The 12209-nt window shown below is 35.7% G+C and overlaps 1 protein-coding gene across 12 annotated transcripts in view; it reads right to left on the reverse strand.

The window, feature by feature from the left end:
* The window catches only part of ARB2A (ARB2 cotranscriptional regulator A), a 496486-nt gene that overhangs the window by 173686 nt on the left and 310591 nt on the right, over positions 1 to 12209 (reverse strand). For all 12 annotated transcript variants that reach the window (XM_058276244.2, XM_058276246.2, XM_058276234.2 and 9 more), the window contains one exon: positions 3773 to 3889. In XM_058276244.2, coding sequence (XP_058132227.1) covers positions 3773 to 3889 — 117 coding nt within the window. The remainder of the gene's footprint in view (positions 1 to 3772; positions 3890 to 12209) is intronic.

A 12209-nucleotide genomic window follows, 5' to 3' on the forward strand; every position in this document is an offset into this window, starting at 1 on the left:
GTACTTGGTAAAAGAATGGAACGAATTCTCATGATAACAAAAGCACTGAGGTATCATCTATAACCAGGCTATTATTTTTATGGACAACATTCTAATTAAGCCAAGATGTTTTTCCTTGGGGTGGATATTTGCAAAGTACCTCAATTTTAGAGTTGATTCTAAAAGAAACTAGGGTAGGAGGTGGTAGTAAAGTTGGATGCTAAGGGATTCAGACATTACCCTACCACACCCTTCTCCCAACACCTGTGCACCAAACAACAAACCTTCTATTTCCTGTTCTCCAGGCTTATGTATTTCTCATTATTATTATTTTAAGGAACCTTTCAGAGTGGACAGAGACTAAGAAGGGAGGGGAGGTTCATCCTGAGTGTTGGCAAGCCAGACTCTCCTGCCAAACAACAGAGTTTGTTTTGAAATCTCTATGAGGGGCTCACATATTTAGGTGGGTTCCTACAAGATATTTGGCAGAAATTTTTGTATTCTCCCTTTTTATTCTCATTTTTGGGAAGAGCTCTGAGCAATGATAATTTCAAAGCTCTATTAAGAATGATCTAATAATTTTTAACTCTAACAGTATAATAGTATTTTCTATAATACATCTCATTTGTTTATGTAGCACCATTTTCTTTTCAAGGTGTTTACTTCTTGGTTATCACCTTGTCTCTCAAATAGTTAATGAAATAAGAATTATTACCTCTAATTCATAGTTTTAAAACAGGTCCAGAAAGATGGAGTAACTTTCCTAAGACTGTCTTAGTAGAGCACTTGATACATTAATTATTGATTTACCTAGTGAGTGAACAAGCCAGCATCCCTATCAAAACCCCTTTTTCTGAATTACTTATAATATGACACCATGCTTCTTATTTATAAGACTATCTGAATAAGCAAATCATTCATAAAACATAGGGAGAATAGAGTTCATATACCTTCTGTTATTTGGGGGTAAGAAGATAACAATAATAGCTGTGACCTATTAAATCTAATAAAAGTGCTATTCTTTATATTGTTATTTCCCAAACATGTTTGTAAGGTAGGCATTGTATTTTTATATGAGAAAATGTCAAAGATATTATAATAAAAAACGTTCCCTAGATTACAAAGCTAAGTAAGTACTTGAGTTGGAATTTGAATTTTCTAAGTAAAAATACAAAACTCTTCACTCTGTTTCCCTAAGGTAGTTGAAAGAAGTAAAAGAACTACCCAAGAACTAAGGCATTTATAAAATTTTACTAATTTTATAAAAGCTATGTTTGCAAAACAATGGTACCTTTGGTTAAATGAAGTGACTTCGACTTTTGCCTTTTTCAGTCATTTAGATGAAAACATGCAAAGATTAATATACTCTTATTTTTGAAATAAGACCCATTCTTAGAAATACTTAAAAAAGAAATCTAAATGGATTTTGTTGTATCTGTCATCTGGAATGCGGCTTACATGAAGAACTCCCAATAAAAAGTGATGAATAGGCATGTTTCTAGTTAGGGACAAGTACCGAATTCCCTATTAGTTATGTGTAGGAAAGGTTATTAACAGCTCTTTAACCTCACTATTTAGGTAATGCTGGGATTATACTTTATATATGTATTCATCGGGATAGATAAATCGTACAGGCAAGAAATATAGAACTTCCTTTTGAAAAAATTTTGACCCTTGGAACAGGCAATTAAGGATCAGATACACTATGAAAGGAGAACTATAAAAAGCAATGTGGTCAGAAAACACCTGAATGATAGAATAGACTGGAAGAAAAACAGATCTGCTATGTTTATAGCATTATGAGGAATGGAGTAAAAATGTTTATAATGGAGAATAACAACAACAGTAGTAACAGTATATTATGATAGCACTATAGGATGAATTAGCCTATTTCTTCCATCTATTCAAAACTCATTCCAAACAGTTACTTTCTTGTCCTTATAGTGTCACCATGAGGTTGGTACAATCTACCCATCACAGAGTTCTTTGGCGAGAGGTCAGCAGAATAAATGTCTGAATACTGTACTAATAAAAACTAGGAGAAAACCAGGAAGGTCAACCAGATCATTCATATAAATCTGAGCATAGGATTTGACTGAACAATTACTATGGCATGGGATTGCAGGTATCAGTTGCGTATAATACCAGAGAGGTACATATAAATTTTCACAAGATCAGCCAGATACCTATCAAAGGAATGAAAGAAATAATGGGCTGAAAGTTAAAACAACAACAACAATAAACAGGGCCCGAGTTCAATGAGTCCTGGTTAGTTTTCAGGTTCACTTTCCTTCAGGAAGTGTGAAAAGCAGTTTTTTTTCCCCTCAGGTATCTTTTTTAAAAATTTTAATTTATTGAAGTATATTACTCATACATAAACATACATAAACAATAAGTGTATAATAATAGTTGTGAATGTACAGAACAAACATAAATAACATTATACAGGACTCTCATAACTCACCCTACCACCAATACCTTGCTTTGCTGTTAAACCTTTTTAGCTAATGATTAAAGAGCACTGTCAAAATATTACTACTAACCAAAGTATTTTCCCCCCAACCTACTCTATTATTATTATTATCTCTCTATAACTTATATATGAACATATGTAAACAATAAATGTATGGTAAAAGTTGTGAACTTACAAAGCAAACATGCAAAATAGCATACAGGGGTCCTATTGTCAAAATATTACTACTTATTATAGTTCTTATCTTACATTTGGTGTGTTTTTCCCCCAACCCACACTATTATTATTTTTTAAATATATTTTTTTATGACAGAAATTGTAAACTTATGAAACAACGATGCACATGTGCAGAATTCCCAAACAACACTCCTCCATCAACACACCACATTGTGGTGCAAAGTTTGTTACAGATAAGATAATATGTGTCCTTTGTGAGCTAGAGCAAATGTACAACACAACTGCAGGGTGTTGGGAATGTGGAGAAACATGGGAAAAATACAGCTGGAGTGACCTATGGACTGTGGTTAGCAGTAATAATATAATATTCTTGCATCAATTCAAAAGATGTACTGTGTTGATAATGAGGCAGTATGGAAAATGTGTTTCAAATGTATGCTATGACCATGGTAAAAGCAGGTTTCTTAGTCTGAGGCTAGATCATGACCAGCCCCTTAGCTGAAGGGTCTGACTCAACACTATTTCAGCTTTTTACTTCTCCCCCTACTGGCCGTAGTGAGCCAATCCATTTAAGAGTGGTAACCACTGACCATGAGGTGCAGAGATACCCAGAGATGTACTTACCAAATGCAATGGATGTGTCATGATGATGGGAGTGAGTGTTGCTGGGGCGGGGGAGGGGTGCGGTGGGGGTGGTGGGGTCGAATGGGACCTCATATTTTTTTATTGTAATATTTTTACAAAATCAATTAAAAAAAAAAAAAAAGAAGACAAGGTTGAGACTGAGTGTATATTAAGCTTCTTGTAATTATACAGCACCGATGCTAAACAGCCGGTGACAAAACTTAACATCAGGGAATAAGAATCTCCAAACCTTGAGAACTTCTTCAGCCAAAGTTCCAACTGTATATTACATGCATATATAATATTCTATAGCAAGAAAAAAAAGGGCTTTCAAAAATGTATTTGTCCTTTAGAAGGGTTTTCTATTATGATTTCAATCATGTCTAGTTTTTTCTATTCCTGCTAAACGCTCTGCCTCTAGAAATGGAGAATAGGGGTGCGAGATGATGTAAGCGATAGGGGCTCAAGATATAAAGGTTCACACCCATTCATCTCAGCATTAAAGAAATCCAGTCTCACCTCTCTCATCCATTCTCGAATCGTTTTACCAGCTTCTTGATGCCACACATTGTGAACAGAGTCTGTCAACGCTACAGCAGTTACCTTGCTTTTTACATCTGCTTCTCGTTGAATCATCTGTTTTAAAAAAGGGAAATAAAATACTGGTTTTAATTTTTTTCCTACTGGGTGCAGCCTGCTTAGTCATAGGTAATAATACATTAGAAATGAAAAAGGAATATGCATCTCTGGTTCAAAATTACTCTTTTCTGCACTGAAAACATGCCCTATTCTTATCCAGAGATTTGAAAAGACCTAATATTTTATTTTAAAAAGATAATACTACTTAAGACTTAGAATGGCACAGCTCTATTATTTTCCATGTGGTTTGATAATTCAAGGATTAAAGGGATCACAGGGGGAAAGGAAGGAATCCCTGAGGGTTTCTTTTACACATTTTTTCCACCACACTCTATTTCAGTGCTTCAGGGAAGTTAGTACCCAGGGTTCACTGTTAGCTACTTAGAACTAACTTCTACTAATTTTCAGCAGATTGCATATCAGTAGAGAAAGATATCATGCTTTGACACTCCAATTTAACAAGCCAGCTCTTCACCATGTTCTTGTAATTCCTTGGTGTTTTAAATGCCCACAAAGTCTTTCCCTTCAAAGCTTGTCAATATACATTGGATTTCTAATATATTCCTTTATATCAACAAACTATTACACTTTAACATCTTTCAAAAGAATGTTATTTCTATAAAATTAATGATTAAAAAGAAGTGGCTTGGCTTGAAGACACTGAAGAATTCATCAGTGGTCTGCAAGATAAAGGCATTGAAAAATAATGGTTTTACATCAAAAGAATAGAAAGAGGTTTTGACACTACAATGTAAGAAAGCTTAATAAAAAATTATAGTAGAATAAAATAAATGCTAGTCTTGAATTTCATAGTAACACCCTCACTATTTCTTTGCATCAGATGTCTTTTCTCCCTTTTAATTCTTCTCTCGAAGAGCAATTTCTCTATCATTTGTTATTCATTCTATGAATTGTCTATAAAAAAATAATACTGAACTTTAAAAAAGCACAGGAAATCGGAACAGCCTATGAACGCTGATACAGAGGACATTGCAAACCAGGCTTCTGATACCAAATGATGCCTACTGGCGTTTTGACTTAAAAAATGTCTCTCGCTCTTTTCAATTTCTTTACACTCTGCATATGCACATCCCCTGTCATTGAATACTACCTAATGGGAATCTAATCCACTATCAGTGTTGCTTCAGCAGCATTTCTGTACCTTAAGTCTTTGTGTCCTGTGCTTTGGAAATCTTAAAATCAATTTTATGATGTTGGTTAAAATTCACCTTAAAAGACACCCAGGCCCAGAGCCTCAACAGACTTCAGCTCCTACACTTTGACTTATTGGACTTACTCCACTCAGCTAACATGGAGTTGAAGAAGGTCAACCACCACAACATGGAGCCTAGAGTGTCTACAACTAGAAGCGGGAAGAGTGCATCCAGTACCCATGTGGAATCTAAGCCCTCACTTGACATAGGTGTGCAATGGACACAACCAATCCAATGTCCACAGAGAAAATGTGGAATGGGTATGGGAACGGTAGCCATGGGGGCTGCTGGGTGTGGGGAACGGGAGGAAGAGATGAGATGTGGAGGCGTTTTCGGGACGTAGAGTTGTCCTGGATAGTGCTTCACGGACAATTACGGGACACTGTAGATCCCCCCAGGGCCCACTGGATGGAACGTGAGAGAGTCTGGGCTATGATGTGGACCATTGACTATGGGGTGCAGTGATGTTCAGAGATGAACTTACCAGGTGCAATGGATGTATCACGATGATGGGAGAGAGTGTTGCTGTGGGGGGAGTGGGGGGCGGGGGTGGTGGGGTTGAATGGGACCTCATATATTTTTTTAAATGTAATTAAAAAATAATAATAATAATAAATAAATATTAAAAAAAAAAAGAAAAAAAAAAGAAAAAAAAATAAAAGCAAAAACTAATACTCTAATTCAATACTTAACATTAGTTATTAAGTAGTATGCTGCCTCCTTCTGGATTTTATTTTAAAAGTAGATTCTCATTGGCTCACAGTGGCACTAGAATATAAAAAATTAAACTGACACTCGACAATAAAAAACAAAATTCCATCATAGTGAATCTACCTGGCTCATGAAGAATTTATCTGTCTTTAGTCTAATTTTTTTTTTTTTTTTAAGGATGTCCGCTCATTTATTATGTACAACAACCCTTTGGAGCAGGTTCTTAGCAATGCCATGTTAATAGATTAGTAAAAATTAATCTAACAGTTTTAGTGAGGTTCAGTAATTTCCTTAATGTCACACATCAAGTAAATTAAAATGGGACCAGAAAGTTATTGTAACAGATGCTTTTGGTGAACTTCTATTTTTAACTGCATCTGTACACAACAGTTTCCTGTAAATTTTAACACATGCTGACTTTTTGACTACTCAAAAAGTACCACATATCTTTCAAATTTCTACCTCCAAGTTTCTCAGAAGCCTCTAGAGCTTTCACAGCCCACAGTCTAATTTTCAAAGCAATAACTCTTTTATGATCTAGAACAATTGTTGATGAAGTTATAAGATAAGAATATGCTTTTCTGGCATTATGAGAATATTTCTGCATTTTAAAATATTTGACCTGGATTTTGTGGTGGTTAGCCTTAACACATAGACTTATTTAAGGCAGTGTCTGAAGACACTAAATCCTGAAAGCCATTTTCAAAATGAGGTAAAATTAATGAGGTAAAATCAGATGAGGGGTAGTGCAAAATTAGAAAATCTGGGGTTAAAATTCTAGAAAAATGGAAAAATACAGAGTTGTTAGATGAACTACTAGAAGGAAAAAAATTGTGGTCTGTTTGTCCATCTGCCTGACATTTCACTTCCTCATACTGGATTTTTAAAAAGATTTATTTATTTCTCTCCCCTCCCTCCACTGTCTGCTGTATGTGTCCATTCACTGTGTGCTCTTCTGTATCTGCTTGCATTCTTATTAGGTGGCTCTGGGAACTGATCCTGGGACCTTCTGGAGTGGGAGAGAGGCAATCATTCTCTCGCGCCACCTCAGCTCCCTGCTCTGCTATGTCTCTTATTGTCTCTCCTCTGTGTCTCTTTTTGCTGTGTCATTTTGCTTTGTCAGCACTCCACGCGGGCCAGCACTCCACATGGGCCAGCTTGCCACATAGGCCAGCTTGCCTTCACCAGGAGGCCTTGGGTATTGAACCCTGGACCTTCTACATGGTAGATGGGAGCCCAATTGCTTGAGCCACATCCACTTCCCCTTATACTGGATTTGATAGAGTACAACTTTTCTTCACATGATGTCAAATCACATCATAGCCCAGTATGATACTCCCTGACACTGTTGTAAGCCTTTACAGCTTAAAAAGCACTTTCATTTATTATTAGAGGTGGGGATTGGCTAAATTTCAGAGGATCTCAGCAAAGAGTTGTTTACAAATGAACCGAAGAACAAAGAATTTCAAATATTTGACTTTTTAGGATTAGTAGACTTGCGAATCAGTAAAAAAAAAATCAGTCTAGCTTCCCAGACTATTTACCTTTATTTCAACCTTGGTGCAACCAAATCTAGTAGGACTAGAACCATTTGCAACTGCCATTTCTGTCCCAAGTCTCTGCTGCTTGCATTTGTTAGCTTCCTTTATAGCCCCATTTTCCTCCCCTACCACCTCCACTGCGAATGAGCATGCTGGTGAGTGGTGATGGAGGGGATGGACTGGAGGCAGGAATCAGATTTTAGAAACACACTAGCTAAAGCAAGGAATGGGTGAAGACACAGTTGGGCAGGAAAACAACTTCTATAATAGTTTATAAAGCAAGACCATAATAGCCTAGAAAAATTCAGAAATTGTAAAGGGAGGAAGCTAGATCAACAAATCCTGTTATATGTCAACTGAGGTTGAAGATGCTGGTATTTAATTAGGATGCATAGATGCAAACACCTTGAAATTCCTTGCAAAATTCTGAGTGATTTCCTGGAGAGACGGTCCTTAGCTTTCATAGATTTTCAAAGGGATTTTAGTCTCTAAAAGAAGACACTGTGATATAAATGTCTCTATGTACTTCTGAATGAATTATGAAATGATACCTTTGAACAATTACACTTTAGATCAATTTAATATCTATACTAGTCTTTAAAAAAGAAAGGATGGCATTCCAGTTTTGTTTATAATAATTTTCAGAATGGTTTTGAGTCAGATAAAACTGAGAAGAAAAAAATTGACACTCCAGATAGCAATGTCTTAAAGTTTCAGGGCATAAAAAAGCTAATTTGCAATTAAAATATTGTTTGTTTATGTTTTTGTATGGTAATATTTACTTGTATCTGAATTATACTTGACAAATTTCAAAACGAAAACATTCACTTTTGCTCTCAAACAATATTGAAATGAATGCAAATCTTAGTATTATTTTTGCCATTTGCAGATGAGAAAACGAGCTGAGACAGGTTAGGAAATTGGTTGAGGGCTACACAGGTACAAAGTGGCACAACTGTGATTTGACCATAATGATAATCATTATTATCACATGGAGGCCATTTCTCAGTAATATATCAAAATACTCTTACATAAAAGAACTCATTTGATAAATTCCCTTTTCAAATATATAATATTTCACTGACTTGGACATTAAAAAAAAAACTGGTAAAAAGTAGTCTAAATCCAGATAAGTAAGGAATGGGCTCTTAAAATCATGCAATGATAGAAATCAGCTATGAGCAAAAACTGATGATCACTTAAACATTATTACATAGCTCTAAAATAAATGAGTCATTGCTTCTTTGCCTTTTGACTAAGATCGAGTGTAAAATAAATGATGGCTAGGATAAGAGGGAAAACTAGATTTTTCTATAAATCACACTGATGATCTGAGAATTAAGACAAAATATTTGTTCCTATCTCTATTTTTTGTTTTCTCTTAATTATGCCCATTTATCTATTCATACTCCTCCCATCTTAGCCTAAAGATAATTTATCTGCTTTCTTCACTGTATTACATGTTTGCAGTCTGACAAAAGTTTAGCTAACCTAATAAATATCAGGTACTATGAACAGATTAAAAATATAGGCCATATGTATGCAGGCTGATCTTCATATTAAGATTTTGATGGGGTTGAAATTGAGGGTGGAAAACACTTTTTTTTCTTCCAGATTAAGAGTTAAAAAATTAAATAACTGTGACAAGATAGGTGAATTTATCGAATTGTATGTAAGACTGCCTAATAGGAGGAAGGCCAGAGGATCAGAGGGAAGGCGTGGGCAGGTGAGGGTCGGCAGCGGCTACCTTTCCTCCTCTCCGTGCACTGTGGCCCTTCACAGGGCTACTCACCATCTCTTTTTAGAAATCATGCAGACATTTTCTGTCTACCTAAGCTCTCAAATGATAGATTTGCCACTATTTTCACAACTAACTGATCAAATTCACATGCCTCCTGTCACCCTAAAAGTTCCTTGATTCTTTTTTTGTACCTATAAACTGTTGTGATTTTCCCCAATACCATGTCTTCCAGAACTCTAATGTGAACTACTTTCAGCAAAGGAAAACACAGACTCTTTTATTTCCACTAAATTAATAAAAATGTTGTCCACTTGTTTTGGCTTAGAAGATAAGCTTTTGAAGGCAAAGAGATGTTGATGTTATGGGGATGCTCTGTCATACAGCCTTTGGAAACGGTTTCATATCTCTAGCCTAGGGTCTTGAGTTTTGAGAATTATGAATCCAACTCAATTCAATATTCCCAACCTAAATGAGGAGTGAACCCTGAACTGGGTTGCCTTTTCACCCTAACCTAAAAGAAGAAATGGATAATTTAATGTGTTTTATTTGTGGCTCAGCAGGCATGGCACTGGGTCTAATTACTTCTCCTTATATTTTAGACTCCAAGGAGGTCTTCTGAAAAAGGCCAGTGTGGGACTGGGTTAAGGATTTTGTGAATGTGCATGAATACCTATAGCTATACTTGCATATATACTATAAACATGTTTGTTGAGGGAAATATTTTAAAGTGTTCACATGAGTGAAAACCATTATCTTATTTAAAAGTTCTGACACGTGTTGCACATATGTACTGACAGAGTTACAGTATGTGAATCACTTGTACAGGAAAGGATATTCTAAAAGAAAATCAAATAATGCATGTTTCCTTCAGATTAGGATCTGACACTATTGCAGCTTTATAAATCTGAGGATCATTCCTTTTGTACGAGAATGAATGAATCATCACTCTGTTTAACAGCACAGTCGAGATTTGAGATGCCTTAAAATACATACATATATATATATAAATATAAAAACAGATTAGCTCCCTCTAGAGTTAAGATTTCAGATTAAGTTGTTTCGAAGGGTTGTAAAGTATGAAAAACTGGTATCTTTTCACATTTTCATTATGCAGATTATAATTACACTTAGTGCTTTTACTTGAGTATAGTCTTTATGTGGCTTGATAAACTGTAATACAGTAATACACAACCCTCTCCTCTCCGGTCATTTTACATTTCTGACTGTACATCCCTGGCACATGGCACACTGCCCTGTGCTGTTTAAGACCCATGGGGTTAAAGTGTACCCTGTGCCAAGATGACTAATCAGCTGGGACTCAGTTTGGCAGAGTCTTTTCTGTTAATGTCAGAAATTGTGTGTGTGTGTGTTTTTTTTTTACTATTCTTCCTGAAGATTCTTTTTTTACTATTCTTCCTGAAGATTCTACCTCAACAGCATGCTATTCACAGAGCTAATATCATCTTTGCTGCAACATTAAAACCTTGGTATTGTCAACCAAGGCTCTTCGAAGCATCTCTAGTCATAATGAGATGCACATATTTCAGCAGATGAAATGTGAAGACTAAACAGCTTAGCAGGAAATTCAGACAAATATGTCATTCACCTCTTACATGCTACTCACAGTTCACACCTCTAATCGGGATTCCTTTTGTGTGTGTGTGTGAAAGTAGAAACTTTCAAGTAAGGAGTATTTGTAAGTAGGGCAGTGGTTAGGTTTTCAAGGTCTTTGGAGTCAGATTCCCTGGGTTCAAATCCCTGCTCTACCACTTCTGGTTATGATTCCTTCAGTAAATTATTCCAGTATTTTCTATGACACAGTTTCATCATGGGTAAAGGAAAATGATAAACGCATTTAAGGCACATTTGAGTATTAAATGAACTAAACAGAAAGTAGTTAGCAGAGGACCTGGCACACAGTACAAAATTATAATAGGTGATCTCACAAAAACACACAATGTGAACTTTCATATGAGTAAATGAGTGTATTCTACCCTCTAAATTCCGAAGAAGCTAAAAGACGCTTAATTTATAAATGCATTTAATGACAAACTTTATTTTAAAAAACTATAGATTCATACAGGAAAAATTTATGAAGTGCTCTTTTTCCTTTGCGTATTGTCTAACATTTCTATAACCATGTGGCTGAAGAGTAGACAGAGCTGATTATTGTGCCTGTTTAAATCCTGCGATCAGAATACCAGAGCATTGCACCATGCACTTGAAAATGAAAAGAGAATTGCCATACAGTGGCAGCTCCACTTACCTCCCACCAGTGAGTCCTTTCAGAATTAGATGGGCTAGCAGCAAAGCAGAGCTATGACTTAGCAGGGCCAAGCTGGGGAAAGAATTCCCTTAACCATTTTGTTTTCTACACAGAGGACATGTATCTGACTATGTTTTAAAGTATGTTATAAAATATGTCCAGAGGAAGGCAGTATAATATTGTAGTTAAAAGCACATATAAGCTTTGGAATTAGATGTACTTAGATCTTTATTTTTATTAAGCATTATAAGAATAGAAAAATGGGAATAACAGTAATAGTTATCTCACAGGGTTGCTGAAGGATAAATGAGATAAGGCATGTAAATGTCTTGGCATAGGGCCTAGCTTATAGTAAGCAATCAATAATGTCAGCTATTATCTATTATTATTACCTTGACTTTAATTTCTAAAATATATCCTTCCTTTTAGATATGGTATGTATGGGCTCTTCAGTGACATCAGTATTCACATAGGGTAGCAATTTACAAGTGTCATACAACTGCTATCCCTTTCCCCTCTCCTTTGTAAAGTGATTTTTTGGGCTTGCACTCTAGTTTGCCGAGGACAGCCTTGTTTGCTCCTACTAACCTGGAATAATTATTAACAGTACCCTTTTCATTGTTAAAGTGTCTTTGTTTGAGCAATAAGTTATATGGCCATCTTACGCATAAGTATAGCTTGGAAGATAAATGTTACTCTAGCAAAGGTTTAGTGATTTGAGCATATATCCCAAACTGACATAGCTGTTAGTGTAAAGATAATCAAATAGGAAAACATGTAAGAATTATTTCCAAAGTTTCTTAAGTTCAAAACTTAAGAGTGAGCCTCTCACAGATGGACATGC

The sequence above is a fragment of the Dasypus novemcinctus genome, chromosome 2 (genome assembly GCF_030445035.2).
Source record: "Dasypus novemcinctus isolate mDasNov1 chromosome 2, mDasNov1.1.hap2, whole genome shotgun sequence".
In the NCBI taxonomy this organism is placed as follows: Eukaryota; Metazoa; Chordata; class Mammalia; order Cingulata; family Dasypodidae; genus Dasypus; species Dasypus novemcinctus.